The sequence below is a fragment of the Haliaeetus albicilla genome, chromosome 11 (genome assembly GCF_947461875.1).
Source record: "Haliaeetus albicilla chromosome 11, bHalAlb1.1, whole genome shotgun sequence".
Classification (NCBI taxonomy): Eukaryota; Metazoa; Chordata; class Aves; order Accipitriformes; family Accipitridae; genus Haliaeetus; species Haliaeetus albicilla.
In genome coordinates, this window is record NC_091493.1 from 41,788,834 (window position 1) to 41,801,860 (window position 13,027).

At 41.7% G+C, this 13,027-nt stretch overlaps 1 protein-coding gene across 1 annotated transcript; it reads left to right on the top strand.

Moving 5' to 3' along the window:
* The first annotated feature begins 1,112 nt into the window (after positions 1 to 1,112).
* Positions 1,113 to 12,703, top strand: LOC104318004 (opsin-VA). Its single transcript, XM_069797317.1, has 5 exons — positions 1,113 to 1,722; positions 3,223 to 3,433; positions 4,035 to 4,152; positions 9,287 to 9,526; positions 10,711 to 12,703. The coding sequence occupies exons 1-5, from the start codon at positions 1,362 to 1,364 to the stop codon at positions 10,939 to 10,941; spliced, it is 1,161 nt and encodes a 386-aa protein (XP_069653418.1). The 5' UTR covers positions 1,113 to 1,361; the 3' UTR covers positions 10,942 to 12,703.
* The last annotated feature ends 324 nt before the right edge of the window (positions 12,704 to 13,027 follow it).

The window sequence follows — 13,027 nt, forward strand, 5'->3', positions numbered from 1 at the left end:
GTTTCATGTACAAACCAAAGCAAATATAAACTCAAGGAAATGTATGGACAGGTAGTGTTACTCATTTTCATTCTCATACCAGCTCCTGTTTGTTTATTCACCTGTTGTATATGGTGTGTCTCCAAAGTGTGAACTCTCCCAACATAGGAACTGGATTGCTTTTGTATTTTTGACTCTGGCTAATACTTTAAGGTTCTGATTAACAATTACAGTCCCCAAGAATTATCTCACTTACAACACAGCTGAATGATTTCCATATTCTTGGGGTGTACAGCTTAATTTGTGGAATAATTACTGGCAGCCCTTTAGAACAGGAGTACTGGAATATGTCACAGTTTTGTGTCTCATTAGGGTGCAGAGATGACTGAGCTACTCATCTTGGGAAACAAACACAAGTAACCCTGCTAATGATTATTAAAGAGTTCCTCTAGTCTTATTAAAGGTACCTCTAGTCATTCTTATCAGAAATTTATGACTAGCTATTAATTTTCCTGCTGTCTGTTGTCATGCTGTACTGATTTTATTTCTTTTCATGTATTTACAAACTCCATCTTTAAAATATTGTTGTGCATCTTTGAGTTTTTAGTACTAAAGCTGCAGTTATTATGCCTTCATCAGGGATAACATCTATACAGTCTCTGATAGAAGCTGAAATTCCACTGAATAGCACAGAAAACTTAGTTAATTTGGAGCTTCAGTTCCAAGGCCATAAGCTAGCCTGAGATGTGGGCAGGGGTTTACAGTGCAGTCTTACTGTCTGGTTTACAGTTGCTGTGGTCATCCAGAGCTAATCTTCTCAGGGCTGCCCTCTTTCAAGAAAACAAGTCATGTGGGAGCCTCCCCCTCGCTGTGCTCCCAGCGGCACAGGGCATGAGGAAGATGATCACTCCACCCTCGCTATTAACAAAAGGAAAGCTTCATTTTTACAGTGCTAAAGGTCAGAGAGGGTTCCAAGAAAATGCTTCATTCTTCCCCACAGTGTAGGGATGATCTGAGGGATATTTCAGCACTGCTGTTGGCTGCTGCAGAAGGAGGAAACCTGCAGCTTCTCTGCTGGGTTTTATTACAGAAAAAAGATACAGCTGCAGCAGGGTAGAGGCAGGAGACTACTGGCGGAGAGGGGCAGAAGTTGCTCTAAGAGATTTTCTTGCTCATCCCTGTTCCCACATTCACTGCACAGCACTAAACTTTTCTCTGACCCAGACTTTGTTTCCTGGACTGTTACTGGAAAGCAGAAGCATGGAGAGTTTGTTCACACTTCTGTTGGAGACAGCAAATTTCTCCTTTTAATCCTGAATATTATTGACAGATTAGAAACTCCAGCATTATACAGTATTATTTTTGCTAGTGAGAGAGAAAAAATGGATGCACTCAGAGCACCTGAAAATGAGTCGCTGTTGTCCAGTTCCTCCGGTCCTGCCAGATGGGATCCCTTCCGTCGTCCCTTGGACTCCATCCAGCCCTGGCACTTCAGCCTTCTGGCAGCAGTAATGTTGGTGGTGACCTCCCTGTCGCTTGCTGAGAACTTGGCTGTAATCCTGGTAACTTCTAAGTTCAAGCAATTGAGACAACCTGTCAATTATGTTATAGTCAATTTGTCTGTGGCTGATTTCCTGGTCTCCCTGACTGGTGGCACCATCAGCTTTTTAACAAATCTAAAAGGTTATTTTTATCTGGGATACTGGGCTTGTGTACTGGAAGGATTTGCTGTCACATTTTTTGGTAAGCTTGATTTTGTTTGTAGTTGTATGTTCTTTTCCTTCAGCTTCCTCCAGTGTACTCTACTAGCTATCCTGCAGCTTCCCAAGTCACTGACTTTGCATGCCTTTGAACTCACTGGTTCCTTTCCCAGTTACATATATTCTGTAGTGGATCTCGTGTGAGTGAATAACATGTTTCACTATATCTGTCATATATCAGTGACTTGTCACATGTGTACTGATCATTGAATATGTTTAATATAATGAGAAAAAGCTCACTAATAGAATAACAGCATTGTGGGTTCTTTTGTAAAATAATGTCAGGAAAAAATTCACTATGTGTAACTATTTTAAAGTTTTGTATTTAGGTCAGTGCATATATGGATAAATAGAGAGAGGAAAAGAGTGAGTGGCTGCTCTTAAACTGTCGTATTTGAAAATATCAGCGCATGGAGACATCTTATGTTAGCTACCCTGCAGTGGTTCTGAGGAACCGTGGCACACCTGTAACAGTCACGCCACACACTGACATCTTTTTGTGCTTCTTTTTCTTGGCTTTGTTTTACTAACTGCACAAAAAGTATTAGAAATACTCTAAAAGGGAGAATCCTCACCACATAGTGTCCTGTGTATATGCACCTCTGCAGAATAAATGGGAAATCAGTTTAAAACGGGACATCTTCTTACTTGAGATAGACATTAATTCCTGCCTCCCTGTTCCTATTTCTGAAGCTGCATAGTAAAGACAGCCTTCTAACTCTTCTCACTGCCCTAAATCAAACACATTGCTGATCCTCAGCCTGAAAAGGAGTCCCACAGTTGCTCTCAGCCTGATTAAGCTACACAGAGGGAATGTCCGTGAGGGACAATGCTACTAAATCAGTTCGTGGCATGATTTTGGTGGCCAACCAGCTGATACATGCCTAATAAACTGATAATTTAATGTTGTGGGCAGCTGTCTGTAGGTTAGAGTTTTATGACAGTCTGAAATATGACATTTCTTGCAAAGGTAGCATTTTGAAGATATATCTTAATTTCTTGATTTGGAAGCTACACATAATTTGCAGCTTTTCAGAGTAGAACTGAATGAAAAAAAGAAGTCATCATCAGTCAAATGGCCCAATTAGCTGCTTGGTTTTGTAGTCCTTATACCGTAGACTGACAAACTAGACAAATATGAAAATCTTGTGCTCTTAGTAAATAATAAGGCACATAAATTGCACATCTTCATAACTTGGGTTGATGGAAGGGGTGTCTGATGTAGTGGGTGGTCAAACAGTGGAACAGGTTGCCCTGAGGGGTTGTGGAGTCTCCACCTGTGGAGTTATTCAAAACCCAGCTGGAGTTGGTCCTAGACAACCTGCTGTATGGACTGTGCTTGAGCAGGGGGTGATGTTGAACTAGATGACCTCCAGAGATGCCTTTCAACCTAAACATTTCTCTGATTTTGTGATGTGGGCTGGTGTTTGCTTTTCAGTGAATCTACCCAATTTTTGATGCTGATTGTGTTTTCTTACTATAGGCATTGTTGCTCTCTGGTCTCTTGCTCTGTTGGCTTTTGAGCGGTATATTGTGATCTGTCGCCCATTGGGAAATATGCGCTTGAGGGGGAAGCATGCAGCCCTAGGTATTGCCTTTGTGTGGACCTTTTCCTTCATTTGGACCATTCCACCAACAATGGGTTGGAGCAGTTACACCACCAGTAAGATTGGAACTACTTGTGAGCCTAACTGGTAAGGCCACTCTTGCAGAGTATGGTAAAGAAATGAAACTTGCAGCTCAGGACATCTCAGGGGTAGGAATTTAAAGGAAAGGTTTAAACATGGTGTACATCTCTGCAAAAATGGGTGTAAAGAAAGTTGGAACAAAACTGAGCAAAATTTGCCAAGGATAGATTAAAAAAAAAGAATTCTAAAGGGAGGAGCGTCCATCTCTAATGAAAATAACCATCCTATACCTTGTCCTTTTTGTCAGGATTCAAAGAGGACAAAGAGAGATTTTTCAGAAGACGAGACAAAGCCCTGAGCAACCTGGTCTGACCCCATAGCGGACTCCACTTTGAGCATGAGGTTGGACTACATGTCCCTTCCCACCTGAACTGTCCCACAGTTCTATGATACTGTGCCTATGGTCATAGGATCCTGTCCTAGCCCACAGCCAGGGAGCTAGCCCAGGGCTCCATCTGGTGATATGACTAGAGTTGTAAAGGGGCACTTTGAATAAAAACAGTTGACAAAAATCCTAGTGACAGCTTTGAAGAGCAAAATTAATACTTCCAGAAAATAATAAGAACACAAATTAGTAATACATACACACTGTATTTTGTGTTTACAGGTACTCAGGAGCTTATACTGACCATACGTACATTATTGCATTCTTCACCACCTGTTTTATAGTGCCTTTATTGGTGATTTTGGTATCCTATGGAAAACTGATGCAGAAGCTAAGAAAGGTAAGAAAAAGCACTTATCAGTAAACTTTTAAAATGTGTATGTATGCAAACATTTGGAATTTTTGTGTTCGATTTTCTGTAAAGATCAGACATAAGGAGATCAAATTTCCAGGCAGCAAATGCACTCAGTTATCATCTATTGTTATATAATTATCCTTACACACAGAAATTCGTGCTATGGTTAGAAATGACTTTTCAAAGTGCAGTTTGCATCACTTATCAGTACATCTCATTAGCCAAACATCATACAAATGGAAGAGTGTCTGCCTCATAAATAAAGAAACTGAATGACCCAGTATGGGTTTGTTTACAATTGTAATTCAATTCAGTGATGTTTCTTAAGACTCAAACCAGGTAAATCAGAATTTTGCTTAAAATGACTGCATCTGTAAATTTTAAGAGTGCTGGCTAATACTCTATAACACTTACATGCAGAATAAGATGTAGCATTTGTAAATAATGTAATGCTGTTTAGTAAATAAAATACTAGATTGGAACATTTAAAAGAATTGAGAAATACTTTTGAATTTTATTTAATGATTATGTTGACACGATCCGAAAGAGAATTTGCAAAAAGTGAAAAATAAAGACAATAGAATCGGAAAATTCCAATTTGGGGACAATATTGTTATTTCTATTCACTGCAAAGCTGCCTTGTCTGATTGCTTCAGTAATAAATTCAGTAAATTTCTTCAGTTTACTGATGTTTTTAAAGTATTTGGGATAGTGAAATGCTTGTATTCATTCTGAGTGTCGTTTTCTCTAAGTAAAACAAAACAGAAGGGAAATGCGAAAAATATTTTCATTAGAAAATACAGATTGGAACATGCGTACTTCAGGTAACATTGTGATTCCTCTGGATGGATTTTTCTTGATTTCCTCCAGGATGCATTTAGGGGAGAGAAGGTTAAATGGCTGGGAGAGGTTGATGGTTGATTTCAGTATTAAATACAAGAAGTTTCCCAGGTTGAATGTGAACTGCAGCACAGGTGCATTGCTGCTCACAGCGCTCCTGGTGAGATGGCACGGCGTCTGTTGGTGCGAGGGCGGGGGACGTGAATTACAACATACAGAGATGCTTGAAGAAAATCAGTGTTGACGACGCAGGCTCTCCTAACATAACTTGTAAAACTATGGTTCTGTTAGTCTGAATATCCAGAACTTTTATTAGTATTTTATTTTCCCCTGTCCTAACCTACCTGCAGAGGAAATGCACCACAGAGAGAGCGGGGGGGCAGACCTCCACGCTGCTGAGGCAGCCCTCTCGCTGCTGCCTTAGGGAAGCAGCTCTGCCGCTTGGCTTGGAGGGGGGGACAGCCACCCCACAGCAGCCACCCTGCGGGGCTCCCGCTCCTGCCAGGGGCACCTCTGGCGCGGGCAGGCGCGGCGGGTGGCAGGCGTCCCTCCCCGCGGGCCGGCGGTCACGGCACGGGCCCTGCAGGGATGGGAACGGGCCGCCCCTGGGAGGGAGAGCCCATGGGGTGGCCTGGCCTGAAGGGAGGGATGTGAAGGAGAGGGGACCCCTTGCCACGCATCCAGCACTGTCATGGGTCTGCCAGAGCGGTGGCTAATGTGCTACTCAGATGTTTCAGGAGGTGCACAAAAGGGCCATTTCCTTCCTCTGGGACAGCCACTTCAGAGGCTGCAAGTTAAAAACAAAGCAGGTGAGATGAGGAACAAGGGAGGCAATGAAGGAAAATGCCACCATCGGTCACAGCGGAAGCCGGTGAATGGTCCATCTTGCCATTTGGGTCAGGTCAGGATGTCTTCTGGAAGACCGATCTGTGCCACGTAGTGGGTCCCAGCATTGGCCTGGAGCCACTGTGGTGTGATCTCGCTCGGCTGTCTTTCTCACTCCTCTCTCCATTATCCAGAAAGAAGAGCAGTAACGTTAAAAAAAACAAATCACGCTTCTCAATAAGTTGTGTGTTTCACACTCCCCTTGCAGCTCAGTGATCTGGCAGACCGCACAGCCAGGAAATGCTGGCGTGGCCTCAGGGCACCTCATCGCAAACGATTTAGCCGTAGCCATCTGGCTTGTGCCAGTCCTTGCCTCTGGCTTTTACAGAGAGAGAGAACTGTCTGAGTTGGCCTCTGTTACTTATAACAGCTTAAAACACAGTCTAGTGTGTAAAAGCCAACTGTCTGCAATATATTCTGTAAATTTATAATGAATTGCCATAAAGCTATATCTCACAACTAAACCAATTTTTAAAAATCTGACTACGGTGAACAGAGAGAGACCCAGGCACCAGAACTGGGGTCTTGATGTTCCCAACCAACCCTCTTCCCAGATTTTGACTGCCATGTCCCACGGCTGCCACAGTGTGGACTTGGTCATGAGTGGCATTGTTTTGTCTTAGTAAAGTCTGCTGGTTCCTCAGTCTCTGTGACCCCCAGCTTTACAATGCCAGGGCTAGCTTTCACTACAACTGCAAAATTCATGAAAGAAATCAATCTTTAGGAAAAGCTCTAATTAACAGTTTACAATGGAGATAAATTATTATGGCAGTATTCCTTTGTTTGTAAGATAAAGCACCAGTACATGGTTCCTTATCAGTTTTGTGTTCTCAGATTTAGAAAGGAATCTACTGCCATCCGCAAAAAGCCATAGGTGAGAAAAAGGCCAGGCTGATAAGAGACAAAGACAAAACAGTCAAAAGCATAATCCAGGAGATTGTGTCCCTTCCCCAAAGTGACTGCACTTCTGCTGAAAGGGAGGCTGGGCTGCTCTCTTTGTAGGTACAGTGTATATGAAAAAATGCTGTAGAAATGTCATATATTGACAGGGAATATCTTAGCTTTGCGCAGCACCTAACACTGCCTTCATTGATGCCTAAGAACTTGTAGGCATTATGACAACTCATTATTATTATTATTATTATTATTATTATTATTGTTGTTGTTGTATTTATTGTTTGTTAAAGAATGACATAAAATACAACTTTCTACAGGGGTAAGGACACCTCCCTCCCCAGGAGGTGCTTCTATACCTCTGTAAGTACTAACTATGTTAAATTATATGAGTGCAGTGCAAGAGTTATTAGGGGAAATGTCTCCTTTCAGTTCTAACATTACTGTGGAAAGCTAAAAGGCCATATTACACCAAAAAATCTTACTTTATTAGCATGTATTATTGCAAGATCTGGCATCAGGTTTTTCTAGAGCCACACAGTATCATTAGTTACTTCCCATGTATGCTAACATTACGTTAACAGTGCCTTGTTTCACTAAGTCATCAGAAACAAAACAAGGATGTTTCCCAGAAAGACACTGTTTGACATCACATAATCTCTGTATCAACATCTCTGCCTAAAATGCATGATCAGTGAGGAGAAGAGGGGGAGCATTCCTGCTAATTGCCCCAATCCCACTTTCATTCTGGTGTCATTAGATCATAGAGGCTCTTCTGGTGAAGGCCATAAAGCACTACAGAGCTTGACAGACTCTCCTGGTCGCTGCTGATTAGTCTGGTGTAAACTTCACCCATGGCAAGCACTTTGCACAGCTACAGCAGAGTGCTGCCTTTAACACCTATATTGGACACCTAGTTGTCTGCAAAGGCTGCATGAAAAAGAAAGCGCTTGAATTCAGGCTCACTATCTGCTTGTGACTCACCAAGATGGCCTTCTTTTTCAGTAATTAAGTCATGATCATGCCTTCAGTTGAACTGTTGCAGTTACTGTGGGTAGCCATAATGGCAGGGGTAGATTGGGAGATGACTGACAACTTCTCAAACAGTTAGCCAAAGCTGAATTTTTACACCCTGTGGATGTGGTGGCTAGAGGCTGGCCAGGGCTCAGGTGCACCAAGAAGAGGCAGCAGGAGAGGGCTGGTGAGACCAGCTTCATGTGAGGCCTCGGGAGCAGGTTGGGGCTCGCCTGCTGGAGGGGGAGAGGGACAGCTCAGCCTCCTTTCCTGCACCACCTTGCCTGGGGTTATTTCCCCTCTGCTGATGCTGACCACAGCAGCCATGAGCCTGTCTTTCCAAGTTTCCAGCAGAGAAAAGTCTGTGGTCCAAGGCAAGAGCTTTTGCTTAAAGCTAGCCCCTGGCAGTGGCCTGAATGAGAACTTGGAAGAAATCTGAAACTGCTGAGACTTGTAAAAAGATCTCATAAAGACAATGCTGTGCTTGGGCCGACTGGTACAGAAGCCAGTTTTGTAGGTAAGATTAAAGTTGTTTGGCTGTAAGGCTGGTTCAAAGCTGTATTGGCTTCTCATATTTGCCTTGTTATGGAATTGTGCTTTTCGTTATATTTTGCTGCACACAAACTGGTTTATCAGAACAGCAGCAAATGTATTTCACAAAAAGACCAGAAAAGGGGAAGAAGGGGATACTGCTCCTATCAGTATAGACAAAATGTTCTCTAGTCAGCTTTCCTGCAAGCCAGAAAGTCTAGCTTTATTAGGCTTTCTGCAGATCCAGAGCTGCTGTAAGCTGAGGTAGCTCTGTTGAAGTTAGTGATGTATGGCAAGTTGTATCACCCAAAAATGTAGGCCTAATTTCGGTTTCATACTTTTAGAGGTAACTTATTGCTATCAGATACCGCCAGTTGCTCATTGTGTCAGTCATTGTATTCTGCATAAGGCATTCTAAAGAGAGGCCAAATCTTGTCTCTGATTTGACTAAAATAATTAGGATTAATTTTCTCACAGATGGAATTTAAGGGTATTTCTGCACTGCTTCAGGGTGGGCTGCTGCAGCACCCATGAAGTTACCTGAGCTAGATTAACTTTTGTGAGGCTGGACAGCAAACCTGTGCCATCGCTTCACTCCTTGTGACTTGGCTGAAGCGAGCTTAGGAGTGTCTCTACAGGCTGCAGTCATGCCTGACTGCAATTAGATTTCTACACAGAGATTGCCCTAGTAACTGGTTTTTGCTCTCGCTTTGACAATAAAAATATAAAGATACTTAAGCAAAGGAAAAATTAATAATGACAGTATACAGTAATTCATGTCCCTCAGCAACAACATTGACACCCTGTGGTCCAGTAACAGCATCCTGATGTACTCTCATACTCAAGAAGAGCAGGTCTTCCCTTCTAGCGTGGCAGATTATTAGTCTGCTCACTAAATTCACTGGTTGGAGGCCTTGTTGTTTGTTTTCTAGAATCTTCTATCTTTTCTTTAAAGGTGTCAGATACGCAAGGCAGGCTGGGAAGTACCAGGAAACCTGAAAGACAAGTGACAAGAATGGTTGTTGTTATGATCATTGCCTTTCTAATCTGCTGGATGCCATACGCCGCCTTTTCTATCCTAGTCACCGCATACCCCTCCGTTGAGCTGGATCCTTGTCTGGCAGCAGTTCCAGCTTTCTTTTCCAAAACAGCCACTGTTTATAATCCAATAATTTATGTCTTTATGAACAAACAGGTACTGTATGCTCTCAAAGTGTCTTTAACACTCATATTTTGTTATTTTTTCTTGCTTTATAATGAATTATTTCTATCTACCTACATGTTAGTTAACTAGCATTGCAATATCCAGCATTTAGAACTAAAAAAAAAAAAAAAAAAAAAAAAAAAAAAAAAAAATCACTCTATATCTACGTACTGGAAGATAGCGTAAGCCTCTGTGCATTATTAAAATAAGAATGTTAATAATTATTAGGTTTAGATATTATAAAGGAAAATCAGCCCTTAGTGAATATCAGTTAGTTTTCTATATGAAAATTCTATTTTCAAGACTGTGCCAGTGCATTTGTATAATTCTTTAGAAATGCAACACCCGCAAGTTGACTTTGAGGTGGGGTGGAAGTTTTCAATACCTTGTATTTGTGTCAGGGGAAATGCTGCATTTGTGGTTGTATGTACAGGGAGGGTAGAAGCATTGCATATGGCTATGGGACAGGGAGCTTTCTTCTCTGGAATGGGGGCAGAGGATTGGATACAGAGAAGAAGAATTGACAAGGGGATGAACCAGAGTGATATGTGTTCACTGTGGTAACAGGCATGGTAATAAACTTGAATAGATTTATGCAATGAATGTAGCTACTAAGAGTGGTGGTGTCAAGCAGAGTATAAGCATATAAGTGAAAAGAAGAAAAATACTAAAGTGACTGTGGACTAAGAAGTGATTAATAAATTTACTTATTCAGTCCTGCAGAGAGAGCTATTGCTTGTCTCTCATCCTATGGACAGTACCCTGATCTCCCAATGCATGGCAGATGTACGCTGGTCTTACCCTGTTCATGGATATGAACAAGATGGAAACAAACCATCTTTGAATATCTGGGTATTTGCATATGAAAGCAGCTCATGAGCCTGGAGAAATAACCAGTTCTGTCCATTAGATGTGGTTAGTAACAAGCAGAAGAGGAAAATTATTTTTTGGAATAAGATTTTCCAGTAGTCTGGATCTTTTTAGAATGTTCTTATGTCTCAGTTTGAGAGTTCTTCATGGTGGCACAGGCAGATATATTTTATGAGGCTATTTCTTTATATTCCCAACTGACTCATGAATTTCCAAGAGTTTTAGCTAAGACAAAGACTGCTTTATAGAGATATTTTAAAATTCCTTATGTCTTTTGATTGATCTCCTTTTTTTCAACTTTCTAGTTCAGGAAGTGTCTGATTCAAATGTTCAGCTGCAGTGCCATAGAAACTGCAGAGTCCAGCATGAACCCGACTTCAGAGCGAGCAATGATAACCCAGGACAAAAGAGGCAGTGAGATGTCCACCATGGCAGTATGTAGCACCATTTCTAAGAAGAAAACCGGAGATGAACGCAGAAATTGCCGATCTTTTGCTGAGTTGGCAGCTTCAGAAAACAAAATCTGTCCCATGTAGGGTGGGAGGTAATTAATGCAGTGCTACAGCATATTTCCTTGTTACCATCACTTAATACAATAATATTGTCAGTGGGGACATTGTGCTCCTGCAGACACCGACTTTTGAGATTCCAGGCTCCTGAGTGCATGTAAGAGTTTCTTGGCTCTGCGGTTGCAGTCAAACACCCAGCCATAAGGTGAGTCCCTTCCTCCACTGCATTCCTCTTCCCAATCCACAGCCTGCTTGCTCCTGAAAATAACATCAGGGGAATCCAGTGTTGCTATGCTGGCATGTAACACAGTAAGGATAGGAGAGTTTTATGCTGATGATGGCTCCTTGGTCAGCTGGACAAAAACATGAAGTGGCACATGGCTTCTATATGCTAATGGACAAATAAATAATATATGGCACACTGCTGACTCAATTTCAACCAGTGGAGGTTCAGGGAGGAACAGGTCTGAGGGCTTTTTTGGTTTGTTTGAGTATTTTCGCTAAAAAAGCAGAGAAAGCCAGAGGCTTCTGCACTTATGTCTGTCCTTGATGAGAATCTCATCTGGGCCACTAAAGTCTCCAGCAGCTTGGACAAGGCATCCAGACTCCCAAGCACTATTTTATTAAAACAAGCCCTATCAAGAGCTGTTCGTATCCTCTCTCTGCCTTCCCTCTTTGTCAGGAAAAATCTTCTGTGCTCATGGCAACTTTTGAAGTACATTAATTTGGACTAGATGATCGTTGTAGGTCCCTTCCAGCTGAACTATTCTATTAACTCAACTTTAGAAGAGGAGTTAGTGGGGTATAGGAAAGTACAGCTGTGCAAGAATGCAGGAGAAAGGGCCAGTTAGAGTTGTGAAGCTAAGCTTTGTGGGACAGAAGTTTTTCCCTGTGTGTGCCTGCATTGTGCAGAGCTAAGATCTGTCATGTTCTTGAGACTATGTAGCTCCAAGTGACTATTATTTCTGTTGCTTAACAATTACAATTTTCAGAAATCAGTGGTTAGAGAATAGTAGGTTCTGGGCCACATTACGTTGGAGCATGTTGGATGTCTGTATTTCCATTTGCACATTTTTACTTTTCTCACTTCTGAGCTAGGGCATGCCTCTTCAGAAAGCATAAACAACTTCCTAGCCCAGTAGGCAACTTGCAGCAGCCAGTGGCACCGCACTGCTGGTCTCCTTTGAGGAGCAGTTGTGTCTCTGTCCCTTCAGTCCTTAAATTCCTGTTTCTGCCTAAGTCACATTCTCACTACTTTTAATTGAGCTACTGATCGTGGCATAAATCATTAACTTGTTATTACACCTTTGATATCAGAAGCAAGGAGTGCAACATAAAATACACTCTCTGTAAACAGTCAAAAAAACCAGAAATTGTCAGCATTCCATGGCTGTATTCCATCTCATACATTTAATTCACACAATGGCGTGCAGCAATATACTTAGCTTTAGTGGAATGTCACTTATGCACATGCAAAACCAAACTAGGCCATCAGTGTAATAAAGACAGCCTTCTGTTTTAAACAGACTTTGATAAACATTCTATGAAATGTTGTTAAGACCTGGCATATAAGATTTTGAATCCTATACAAGTTCTATACTTAACTGAATGCATTTTAGAAGAAAAGGCAACAGCTGACTATATTTAAATGCTTTAGTATGGAAAACCATTATTTCTAGATAAGACATTAATACAGTGCCAGTTGAAACAAATGTTGCTCCATAGTGGTATAGAGAAGCTATACTAGCTACATACTGCACAGGCCTTAGCAACAGAAATGTGATATGGAATGAATCACCCAGTGTTCAAAAAAAACTATGATTTCTTTACACAGAATAAAGACATTTTGTTTCTACTAGATTTTTCTTCTCTTTTTATTTTGTTAAGTTACAGTTTGAAAAACTATATTGCCCTGAAAAGGAATGACAGGCTACGTGAGGTAGCTGTGGTCAAACCTTGGCCCAGAGCAGTATGTTGCTGAGTTGGAAGTCAAGAACCATTCCTGCAGCCGATGGGGATGTTGGTGGATCAGGGAAAGGTAACACAGAAACACAGTACGAAACATCCTGAAACCCTGGTATCTTGCAAAGGCTGACTTCTTTACAATTCTCAT